This window comes from Panicum virgatum, chromosome 9K (assembly GCF_016808335.1).
Source record: "Panicum virgatum strain AP13 chromosome 9K, P.virgatum_v5, whole genome shotgun sequence".
In the NCBI taxonomy this organism is placed as follows: Eukaryota; Viridiplantae; Streptophyta; class Magnoliopsida; order Poales; family Poaceae; genus Panicum; species Panicum virgatum.
In genome coordinates, this window is record NC_053144.1 from 68,729,825 (window position 1) to 68,742,560 (window position 12,736).

Here is a 12,736-nt window from a genome sequence, read left to right on the forward strand (position 1 = left end):
AAGCAGGTTCTAGCTGACTTTGTTCCTGGGAACAGGCTCATTCCTGAGAGCCTGCTGATGGTTTAGCTTGTTCAGTTCTGCTAAATAATGCAGTTTCAGTAAGGTGTGCCATCATGGATCAGAGCAGAGAGGCATTCGGCCTTGTTCTAACAACCAGCATGTTACAGCACATCTGTGAGTCATGAATGAACCTCTATCCGGAAACGATATTCTTGGGCTATTTGTGTGTGGCGATTGTTTGTTATTGGATTATGCGGTTTAATATGTAATTACTTCCGGATGCAAACTCAGCTTTGCTTTATTCAAACATCTATACCGACAAAATCTGGATAAACCAGACCTAACATACAGACAAGTTAAACAACAATCTCACCGACACACAAATCGTATACCAATCTCAACTTCTAACCTCTACAGCCATCATAGGAAGCAGATCAGGATGAGCACCATGTGGAAAGAGATCACGGACATTCTCCACATGGACCCAGCAAACTCCGACCTCGCTGCTCCTCCCTCTGCAAGACGCCAAGAGCAACAACCATTAGAACCTGATGCGCTCACTCAACTCAATGTGCTCGGAAAATGTTCAGGGCTGCAGATTTGCAGGCTGTACTTACTCTGGTCGCACGCTGTCTGGTTTGCAGTAACAAGAGCGGTGTTTATGCTGAGCGACGTGGTGTTGGAGTAGCCGCTGTACGCACAAATCTTGGACTCGCAGCCAGTGCTGTTCGTCGTCTGCCCAAGCTTCAGGCCTCCATTGCACGACGGGACGGCCGGGCATCCTCTGCGCTGAACTGGAGAGCAGTCTAGCCTGGAAATCACAGGGAAACGTGATGCAAATCATGGTGGCCACTGATTGATAAACGCCAGGGCAGGAGGAATGAGAGCAGGGGAGCTTACTGCTCGTAATTGTTTGCACTGCAGCTGCACCGCATGCAGTCTCCGGCGGTGAGCGCGTAGCTTCCGTTCGGGACGAGCAGGTTGTAATCAGCCGAGGTGTTGCTGATTGATGAGTGACAAACTGAGAGCACAGAAATTCCAAGAGCAGTTAGTACCGACTGGTGGCTGCGAAATCATTTGAGATAACTGTGAGAGAAGCGATAATGAACAGTGGTCAAAGGACGCGTCCACATATCAACGGAAATTGTGAGTTGTGACTCGTCAGCAATGGTGAGTTGCCTTTCCTTCTGTAGTAGTACTGTAGTAGCAGTGTATTCAGAGTTCATTCAGACTTTTTGAAGAAATAGAGTTCATTCAGACTAGAACGTCAGACAGTTTGGCCGGTGATAGCAACATGTAACAACTTAAAAAGTTAATTTCTTGGACGAGTTCACTTTTTGAGTCGTGGTTTCTTGAATATTCAAATCATTCGACTTGTCCTGGCGCGCAGGATGAACAGCTAGCGACTTGTCTGAACTCCAAATGCTCTCGGCCTCTCTGAAGTCTGAACAACCTTGCATGTGCAGCAGCCTTGTCCAGCTCACCAAGTCAACGAATCTTTTTTAAAAACTTTAGTAAAAAATAATCTCCACCCACGGGAACCATGGCTGAATCCCAGCAATATCCTATTAGAACCTTGCATTGGTTTAGCAGACCTTAGTTACCTAGGACAAAGTTGCGAAAGCGAAACAAGTCATCTCTCTGCCTCGAACTCACGCACTCATCTTCTGCAGGTGACTCGTCAGTTTGACTCCTTATCAGATACTACTAGCAACACTAAACGGTTTCGCAATGAATCGTATGATTCGAAGCTCCATGCTAGTAACATGTGTTAATCGAAGTATACTGCATACTATGATACTACTATGCAAGATCGCAAGCAAGACAAAGAGGAACAGAATTATTACCAGGGAGGGGGACATCCAGGATCTGCCCCTGCAGCAGGTCCTTGGGGTCGGCGATCTTGTTCAGAGTCAGCAGCGTGCGCTCGTTCACCCCGAACCTGGCGGCGATGCCAGACGTCTCGTCGCCCTTGGCGACGCTGTACGCGAAGTGCATCACGGCGGCGCCGTCCACCGGGTCGCAGGTGCAGGGCAGCGGGATCCGCAGCTTCTGGCCGGGGTAGATGAGGTTGACGTCCTTGATGCCGTTGGCGGTGGCGATCTCCTGGTAGGTGACGAAGGCGCCGAAGACGTCGCGGGCGATGTGGTCCAGCCCGTCCTGCGGCTGCACCACGTAGACGGGCCCGCCGTCGGAGCTGGCCACCCCGTTGCTCCCGCAGCGACAGCGGAAGGGGACGCGGACGGTGGCCTTGGCCGCGACGGGCGCGGAGGGGGACGTGCCGGCGGGGAGGCCGTTGGCGCCGAGGAGCTCGGCGAGCGTCGTGGTGGCGTTGAAGCGGGCGGCGAGCTCCGCGTAGGTGGTGGCGTTGGGCGCCGGGTAGCCGATGGCGGACCGGCAGGTGGTGCCCGGCGAGGCGCAGGTGAAATTTGTGGCCGAGGAGGGCGCCGCCAGGAGGAAGAGGAGCAGCAGCGCGGCTGCCGGTACGGCCAGGCGGGCGGCGAGCGACGGCATCGTGGCCGTGGCCGGCTCCGCTCCGGCGAGGGGAAAGGAAGGTTTGGGAGGGTGGGGAGGTTTGACCGGTGTGTTGACGCGGGACAAGTGATGGAAGTTGCCCGGCAGCTCAGGCCAGGAGGTTAAGCCGGCTTAAATGGTGGCGGTGTGGGCCCTCTCCGTTTCTTCGTTTGATTGCACTTGCAGGGGGAAAAAAAGGATCGTACTGAAAAATCCATAAAAGTTTCCGAGAACGGTGTCGCAGAAATCTGCTCCAACAGGGAAAATGCGAGGACTTTGCGACGGGCAAGAAGAGTCTACGGTGGAGTAGGGGACTGCCAGCTTTCGAGAGCTTGAAGGGCAGGAGAAAAAAGCCTCGTTCCCGGGTTCCGACGGGCGCTGTCGATGACTTGGGCGTCGTCGTCCACCGGCGACCAAGACAGACTGGCTGGGGCCTGGACGCGAGGAAAATGTCAAGTTGCCATTGCCAAGGGACGCGAGGCCGACGTCTCCGCGCCGGACACTAGTGCCGTCGACATCACGCGTGGGAACTCGGTGCCCCGGAAAGCGTTTTGTCCACTGCCTGGGCCCTTGGGACACGGACAACAAGCGTGTTCAGGTTTATGGACGAATCTACTCAACATGAGGCTTATCTTCAGAGAGTAAGAAAGGAGGGATGGGCATTTCATTATTTCCACATGATTAGCCGAGCAAAATTTCCGATCGTGAAAACCTAGAACGTAGAAGGAAAACATACAAAAAGAATGAATCAACCAATGGAGGCAGGAATGCGGTCGATCAACTTCCTACAGAAAATGTTCCCTTACAGGCAAAATTTGGAGCCTAGAAAAAGATAAAATTCTTTTATGCTGACGATCTAAATTCACTCAAGAGGGGTGGAAGGAGGCATGCCGGGTGGATCATCCTTTGGTGGGGGTGCGGAGCTGAAGTCGATATTCGGGAATACTCCGGGTGGCCTCTCAAGAGGTTGTATGGACAATAACTGAGTCGAGTCCCCGACGACATCGGCCCATCCATAATGAGGCTCGGCCCTGATTCAAACGAATGCAAACCGGTGAGAGTCGTATTCAACCGATCCTCGTAAAATTAGTACCAATGAGATGTTTAAAAGCATCAGCGGAAGAAATATCTCACTCATAGTATGTCTCCTCATCGACTACCAAATCCCAGCTCTCGCCAGTTGTGCTCTTTCCATACTTGTGTACTTTTCTGAAATCCAAGACAAATATGGTTCAGTAGTGATGCAGTGGTAGTGACAAAATAGTCAACTTCAAAACAATTTACTAGTACTAACACCAAAGATAACTATCATTTGCATGGTGATGCTAGGAAAAATCTGCAGTCTAATAGCAATAAGATGTTTGAAAGGTCAACAGTCCAAATGCAGTCCAAATTCCAGTCAAATAATACATTGTTAGACCAAACATCATTATGTCACGTACCCATTACCAAAGTGTTCTTCTCCCCAAGTTCTTGACCAGCCTGAAAATTTTAGTACAGATGTAAGCAGGAGAGTACATATTATTAGAAGTAGATTATGTTTAGTTTGTATCTCCATCATAAAGTAGTGGACCCAGCACAATCACAAGGAAAGATAAAAGGCTCAGAAAAGTAAGAGGTGGAAGAGAAGCATATCTCAAAAGTAACATTTCACAATGTACTAAATACTTTTTTTTTAACATGACAATGTACTAAATATATAGGTGAATGATAAATTATATAAAGGTGTGCTGATGTGCTGATATACTCGCTAAGATTTCAAATTTTCAATACATCTTTGGACGTTGACACGGTCTTCACACAACCATGTTTTTTCTATCATGATAGTCATACTTAGAAAAATGATTGACGAATTCAAAAACACATTATGTTTGCAATTGGAGGGACTACTATATCTTAGGAGTAATAACTAGCATGCAGATGAGAAAATGTTGTGCATATAAGTATTTAGTGGTGATGGTTCTTACGTTCACCGCCAGGAGATACATGCCATGTCTCCCCCTGTCGAGAACCAATTCCTGCAAAGAATTTTTCTTCCCACTTGTCCCCCCATTTGGTGCCTAAGTCCGTCTCTGCCCACTTATCCGTCCTGTAAGAACACCCATGCACTGAAGGTGAACCAGTGGCCTAGTAGCAGTCAAGAAGACAAACTATGCAACACTAAACTTCCCAATATCATGCTGAAGTATGCAAACAGAACATGTAAAGGAAGGGCATCAATTTGTCCCTCAGAGGAATAACTCACTGTCAAAATATCACTTCGAATTATGTACCAGTATCAAGTGGTGTAACTAATTAACCAATTGATATGTGAATCCACATAACGATACAAACAACAATAACAACAAAGCATTTCACAAGCAAGTTGGTAGGCTAGAGTTGAAACCCAACAGAAGCAACTAATCAAGGTTCAGGCATGCGAATAGCTCTTCTCCATGCACTTGTTAGAGGAGTCAAGGGTAGAATTGGTGTAATGGATGGATTGATTGTATTGCATTGAGGCCTCGGCCGGTATATATAAGAGTACAAGACTTGGGGTGCAAGGCAACCCCACCGGATATGTATGGCAGTCCGGATATAATATCTAAACTACCAAATATACTCTAACATCCCCCCGCAGTCACAGCGGGAGCACCGCAAATGGTGAGACTGGAGAAGAAGCCGAAACCAGTAGCCAACAGACTAACATCCCCCCGCAGTCATAACGTCGGTGTGGTGCGGATGCTGCGACTGGAGAGAAAACCGGCGAGTAACTCATGCGGATGATATCCCTTTGTGCCGATGTCGAGATAGCTGAGCTGAAGGAGCCATGGTCGAAGATGCCGTGCGTAGAGTAGCCGTGGTCGACGTAGAGCTGTCGAAGTTGCCGAAGACGAGGTAGCCGCACATGAAGCCGCGGGCGCACGAGGAGGCGCCATGGTGGTGGCGTAATGGAGAAGACGCCGGAGACGAAGATGGAGACGCGTCGAGGCAGTCGTAGAGGGAGCGATGCCGAAGTCGATGCAGTTAGGCCATCAGGCGACACATGCCCGAGTTTGCCAGGCTCGGGAACGCATCGGGGACGATGGGCACGCACCGGTGTTGCCAATACCGAACGTGCAAGGGAGGATGCACAACCAGACGCCGTCGCCGAGAGGGACCAGCAGAGAAGGCCTCCATGGCGGTCGCAGGCGCAGAAGAAGGCGAAGTAGAAGGTGACAACGCCTGATATTGCTGGAGTAGACGAAGTAGTCGGGGACGAGATGGCGACGCTGGCGACATGGTTATGCTAGACGAAGCGAGGAGGGGAACCCAGACTTTCCAGCACAAGGCCGAATGATCCGGATGGCGCGGCGGCGGTGCTCGAAAGAGACGGCGAAGAACTCATACAGCTTGACGAAGACCATGCGCGAAACGCGCAGCGACGAGTCGACGATGAAGTCGTGGACATGGTCGGCGGCGGTGAGGAAGCAACGGCGAAGAAGACCACGGGGTGACGCCACTGCTACCCGAAGAGGCAACGCAGTGGCAGCCCTTCATGCTCGGTAAAGGGGCGCGCTCGACGAGGACGGACGTCACGGGAGCCGGGTGGATCACGCACGTCGGCTGATCAGACCGAGTAGCGTGAGGCGAGATGACGGTGGACGAAGTCGGTGAAGGCGTCCCGATCGGTGAAGACGAAGACGAGCCGGCGAGGGTCGACTTGCGGTAGAAGCGGCGAGGTGGGCGGTGCAGACGGGCGTCCCCTAGGGCGCCGTCCATCTTGCCATGCCACACAGTCGTAGACGAGGAAGAAGCCGGTGAAGTCGATGCCGACGTCGAAGTAGAGGCGCGAGGTCGACAGGCGGTGGGCGACTCAATCTCGATCAGTGATCGAGTAAAAGATCAGAGAAACTAATCAAAACGAACCAACAACAACTTCTTGTGTAGAATCTCCGGGTGCACAAAGCCGAGACCCACCCAACCCCCTTATCTCTTTCTTGTTTGCCCCCGCCACGGTCAACAGGCACAACCATCATGGTGCGCCATGGTGCGAGACAGCGAGAGACAAAAGCAAGAGCCAAAGGGGTCGGGTGGCCGCTGGCGGTGTGGAAGGCGGGGTGGGGCGGTTCCGTCGGGGGCGGAGGTGGCTCCGCCGGGTCATCCTGGCGCCAGGCGGTGCTGGAGACCGGCGGATCGGAGCCCGTTGGCGGATCCGGCCAGGGGAGGAAGCGGTAGAAGGGGAGGCGCGGCCAGCCGCAGCCGCCACGGCCGCCGACGGACCAAGGCCCGATGGGCGGAGCTGCGCCGACGGTTGTGGAGGATGCCGCCGGATCCAGCGGAGTCCGCCAGGCGAGGACAAACACAGGGCCGAGCTGCCGGCGGCGGATCCTGCCTGGATAGGAGCAAGAGGAGGGAGGCCAAGGCCAGCTCGCGGATGGCGACACCCGGGTGAGTTCTTCACGATCTGCTGCTGCTCGACGACGACTGCCGCAGATCAGATCGATCTGCCGCGACACCTAGAAGACCGGCAGATCCTCGATCTGCCGTGGAGGGGGGTGGAGGGCGCGCCCCCCGGCGGAGATCGACATCTCGCCGGGGGGGGGCTTGGGGACCATCGCGGGGGCTTGCTGGTGGCGAGCCAGGGACAGCCGGCGGCGCCTGGAGGACGAGGGCGGCGGGGAGCAGCGGTAAACTAGGGTTTGAGGCCTAGGGTTAGAACCCAAACTCGTGATACCATGTAGAATAATAGAATTGGTGTAATGGATGGATTGATTGTATTGCATTGAGGCCTCGGCCGGTATATATAAGAGTACAAGACTTGTGGTGCAAGGCAACCCGACCGGATATGTATGGCAGTCCGGATACAATATCTAAACTACCAAATATACTCTAACATCCCCCCGCACATAACAATCTGGTATCAGAGATGCCAAGCGACGACAAGTCTGAGCCGCCGCCGCCGCCGCCGCCAACCATGGAGGGTCTGGCCGCCCTGATGACCAAACTGCTGAGCAGCATGGGCGACATGGAGGCGCGCATGGAGGCCCGCCTGACCTTGTTGGAGTCAAGGTTGGCGGCCGCCTTCCCATCGTTCACCGCCCCTAGCCCCGTGCCTCCACAGCAGCACGGCGAGGGCATCTTCTACGAGGGCGTAGATGGCACCCAGGCAGCGGCGCCACCGCTGCCGATTGCAACGCGCTGCTGGCATCGAGTCGTCCCTGCAGCAATAGCCTTGCCACAGCTCGGGAAGAAGAAGACGTTTGCGTGGGAGGATGCCTGCCATGTGTTTGCAGCGGTGCGGCTGCAGGCTGCAGCACGCGGCCTCCTAGCGCGGCGTCGGCTGCAGAAGATGCGCTTGGAGATGCAAGAGGCGGCTTTGACAGTGATCGACCTCGGCAATTGGGGGTGCGACCTCGGCAAATGGGGGCGCGACCTTGTCCCGTCGGAAGGCCACCAGTGCTCGCGCCAACTCGCCGTTGTCTTCAAGCGCGCGCTAGGTAGCGAACTCCAATTCTACAGTAGCGATAAGGGAGGCGCTTTCCTCCTTGTCATCGGCGGAGGCACATCGCCTAGCGCCATCACGTTCCGTCACCGGCCGCCACGAGGACGTCTCCGCTGGTCGCTGTTGCGACTAATTTCCGGTGGCGATACCTGTCCTCCCCTCTCGTTCCGATGGTCTCCATGGGATCCAGGCAGCTACTTACGTGCAGGTCCAGTACAAGGAGGGTGTCCGCCGTATCTTCAAGAGTCAAAAATAAAGAATTGCAGTTTATTTAAAATAAGCCGAGATGTAAAAGGCTTGTTCTTAGGTTTTCGGTTTGCGTCTAGTGGAGTCATTGTTAGCGTCATCGTTAGGTTGCAGCTCGAGGACGAGCTGCATGTCCAGGTGGGGTGTAGTGTTAGAGGAGTCAAGGGCCTATTGGGCCTTAGCCTATTAGGGTTAATTAGTCGCTGCTTAGGGGTCAAGTAAACCTCTCTATATAAGGAGAGGAGATGTATCAATCTAATCAAGCAAGAGATTAAAAAGAAATCCCTTCTCTCTTGCCGGCCGTGGGCGAAGCCCCGCGGCCGGCGTTCCCAGCGCCCCCCAACCCTAGCCGCCACTCTCTCGCCCTCGCAGCCTCCTCCTGTGAACAGTCCCCGAGGTACTGTAGCACCGCGGTACTGTAGCGCGCCACCGCCGCTCCCTCGCGCTCTCAATCCCAACAACAGCCATAACAACACTCCTATTCAAGGAAATATGGAAACCGTGATCTGGCCACTAAATATTCAAGATTAGGCACAACACGGTCTGTATAGATATACATGCATCTTATACTACCATATAGCTTAAGCTGAAAATATGAAAAGGCTCACCATTTCAATACAAATCCACGGCCATCATAATGTTCACCCCACCTCTCCCACCAAGACTGTTCATTTAACCTTCCATATTTGTGGGCACCTTTTTCCGTCCAACCTTTGGCATCATATTTCTCCCACCTAGTAGAAAGCATTGATGGATCAAATACAAACTTTCAACCAGAACCATGCGCAAAAAAAATGATCTAATTCTCACCATTTCTCATACCACCCAGCATTTTCTGCACCTGACTTTGCTTGTTTTTCAGCACTTCTCTCTATCCTTGCAAGATTGCTGTATGGGACAAGGCAAACTGTGTCAGTATCTCTCAAGTGTCATCATTGTCCCTAGAATGGATGTCAAAGAAGAAACTGACACATACAGAAGGTATTCTTTAAGCTAAGGTTGGGCTACATTCATGGCTCCATATAAGGAACATGAGTAATGGTGTGCCTGATCATTTGTCTGGAGATTGTGTTGGAATCCTGTCTGTGCAAGGACAGCGCACTAAATTTCACACCTAAAGATCTAACTAACATAAAGGCAAATAGGCCGAAACAACCTACTTAAAATGATCTTATATTCTCAGTACTCAGTAGAGCTACAGAATCAACATAGTTCACAGAGTAGAATTGAAAGAAAAAAGCCAGATGAAACTCTGTATGTAACTCTTTGCTAGGCCACTTAGATATGCAATGGGGGCTAAATCTTCTGGCTTACACAAGCAGGACTGATATACTTGGAAATTATGAATTTACAGATTAGTTAATTTACCTCCACTCATCTTGGTACAAAACTTCTTTCCATTTTTCCCACCAAGAGTCACCTTCAGCATTCTTTCCGGATTTCTCGGCACCTAATGTTTCGTAGTTGTATTTTATTGACAAGTCAGATGTGAACATAGATTTAACGACAAAACAGAGGCATTCAACATACATAAAAAAAAGGAACTTGTGTGCTAATGTGCAATAATGATGCTAACTTAGCACTTCAACAGTCTAACAAGTTTTATATACCATTTTAAATTATCAAAGCACATATATGCTGTCAAAGAGGCAGGGGCTCCATTATATATAAGAATAATTTGCATACCTAGTTCCTTATATCCAGTCCAGTCACTTTTCTCCCACCACTGCCACATATAATAAAGTTGTTAAGATTTACAGTAATTAAATAACAAGATTACCGAACTCGCGCTTTAGTTTGTCATTTTATCACAAAGAATGGCTCTTTGTCCAGTACTTGGTATGTAGTAATTTGTCAACACAGTCATGTGTCTAGCTTTGGCAGGTTAAGGTTTCAAGCCTCTGTGCTGGATTGAGTACAGTAAAGTTGAAGCTAGCAGAGAGTAAAGTAATCATGTGCCAGTGCCCATGCTAGTGTTTTTTTAGTGAAATGCAACAATTACCTTAATCCAAAGGTAATGCCACAAACGTCAAAATATAGCATATTAAAAAACAAACTAACTCACTAACAATATAGATCATGTTTGCAGACACATTAAAAAAGCTACTGCTTAAGAAGCAATAGTTAAAAAGCTAGTAGAGTTTGTATATTGTGCTTAAAGTTGAATTGCTACTGAAGCACATCAGGTAAAATAAAATCAGGGCCCAAATGTAGAGCCCAGAAGCCCCGCACCAATTATTTAAAGCTGCAAGCATGTTTTAAAGGCAATTCACGGAGGACAGGAATATGATCTGTCAGGATAAGTAAAGAGCCAAAAACATACAGTCTCTTTCCATTCAGTGGAACCATCATGGCTCTGTCCTCCCATTCTCGCCCATCGGCACCGGAACCCATTCTCGCCAAGATCCTCTCCGCTCTCCCTGTACCAAGTGCTCCCATCTTCATTTGTTCCAGACTCCTTGACTGCTTCATCCAGCAAGTTGATCCCCCATTCCTTCTCACTAGCAATACCAGTGTCTATAAGGCAGGTGCCAAACAAACACATGCATTTCCTTAGCAAAGGGAGAACTAAAGTTGGGATTCTACAGGTGGGAGCATTTCATTTCTGGAGTAAACCAACATTTCTCTGGGAATTGCTCTCAGAATTGAAAATGTCAGCAAGAAACCTACCTCTCTTGGGCGGGGTGTCCCGGGATTGAGGCGCCGGTCCCCTCTGCGTGCACCGTGGATAGAAATCCTGTTGCTTGAACTGCCTTCTAGAACTATACTAGTGAACAAAAAATGGTGTCAAAATTCCATTCCCTAAGCAATGTGCATTGGACTACAATATATGAATGAAGCTTCTGATAAAAGCATTGGCACATTAACTTGTCACTACGCAATCTAAATTAGCAAAAAAGAAACACCACATGTCGGAATGATGCAATCGACTGGTAAGGTAACGGTAAAATGCGAGGCCGGGCACACTCTACAAGTCCGTAGAACTAGAAATAAAAAGTCCCTAGATGCGATGCGACGTCTCCGTACCGAGGTGCAGGAAAGGGGAGCGGAGGCATGGCGGTGAGGCTGGCGCGCCGCCGGCCCAGTGCGGCGGCGGAGGGCTTGTTCCCATCGACGCGCCACTCCTCGGCGCGCTCGGGCGCGGCCGCGGGCGCCCTGGAGAGGCGCCTCCGCGGCTCGTGGTCGGGCCCGGCGCAGCAGCACCGGATCGCGGCGCGGCGGCGCGGCGCGGGGCGGTGCGGGCAGGGCGCCGCCCCCCTCGCCGTGGTCAGATCGAACGGCGGCCACGCGAGGCCCCTGGAGCACGCGGACATCTTCTCATGCCACGGCGCGGGCGGGGCCGTGGGGGCGGGCGCGGCGGCCGGTGCCGGCGGGGACGGGATGGGTCGTCTAGCAGTGGCGGGAGGAGGCAGGCTGAGGGGAGGGTTTTATACGAATGGTGGGGCGGAGGCAGGCATCGCTGCTCCGAGCCACCACCGAGAGCGACTGATAAGGGTTCGCTGCCGCGGGGCCGAGGAGAGAGAAGTTTCTATGGGTTTTATTAGATCTTCGGAGATTGTTTGGATGGAGGACGGTAATGGCAGGGATGCTTGTTGATATGGGGCTGGGAGAGACGGGACGGGGTCACGGGAGGCGGGGAGACGGAGGAGGGAGACGGTTGGAGGACCCTGGACGAGTCTGCTGTGCTGTAGGAGTGGGACCATGTCCCGGATGCGACTGTGGGGGTGGGCTGTGGCTGCCAAACTGGGGTGAACTGAAATGGCATCAAAACTAGTATGCATGATGATAATGATAATTCAAAATTGGAGTCTTCAAACAAAAGAAGATAATGTTCTCCCAAAAAGGAAGATAATACAAAATTGAGGAACGAAAACATCGCACACTCTGTTCCGCTGCCTAACAGTATTTTTCTCTTACACCAAACTAGCACCAGTCTTCAGCCACCAACCACTGGTAATTTTCTCTCACAACAAATCAGCACCAACCGCACCCAACAAATCTCTCACAAACGTCAACTCTTCAATCCATGATATTACTCAGGCCGTGTTTAGTTCCAGCGCAAAAAAAAATTTGCGTTGGAATCTTACTAATTTGAAGTATTAAATGAAGTCTATTTACAAAACTTTTTGTACAGATGGGTTGTAAATCGCGAGACGAATCTAATGATGCTAATTAATTCATGATTAATCAATAATTAGCGGATGATTACTGTAGCATCACTGTTGCAAATCATGGATTAAGTAGGCTCATTAGATTCGTCTCGCGATTTACAGCCCATCTATGTAAAAAGTTTTGTAAATAGACTTCATTTAGTACTCCACATATGTGTCGAAATATTCGATGTGACATTTTTTATATGTTTACGGGATTTATGGAGTGGGAACTAAACAGATGCTCAGTGAGAAACGGGTGGCTTGTGGAGTATCAGTGCATCTTCACTGAAAGAATATATATATATATATAGCTTTGATGAGGAAGTTGATGGTGGCATCAGCATGACAGCTTATCAAC

At 50.8% G+C, this 12,736-nt stretch overlaps 1 protein-coding gene across 1 annotated transcript; it reads right to left on the reverse strand.

Moving 5' to 3' along the window:
• Nucleotides 1-266: 266 nt before the first annotated feature.
• Nucleotides 267-11,673, reverse strand: LOC120648277. Its single transcript, XM_039925001.1, has 15 exons — nucleotides 11,252-11,673; nucleotides 10,895-10,986; nucleotides 10,548-10,741; nucleotides 9,911-9,950; nucleotides 9,593-9,674; nucleotides 9,035-9,112; nucleotides 8,833-8,958; nucleotides 4,482-4,603; nucleotides 3,957-3,996; nucleotides 3,649-3,723; nucleotides 3,379-3,545; nucleotides 1,848-2,645; nucleotides 901-1,021; nucleotides 618-811; nucleotides 267-515 (listed from the first exon to the last, which is right to left on the reverse strand). The coding sequence occupies exons 1-15, from the start codon at nucleotides 11,536-11,538 to the stop codon at nucleotides 421-423; spliced, it is 2,511 nt and encodes an 836-aa protein (XP_039780935.1). The 5' UTR covers nucleotides 11,539-11,673; the 3' UTR covers nucleotides 267-420.
• Between the last annotated feature and the right edge of the window lie 1,063 nt (nucleotides 11,674-12,736).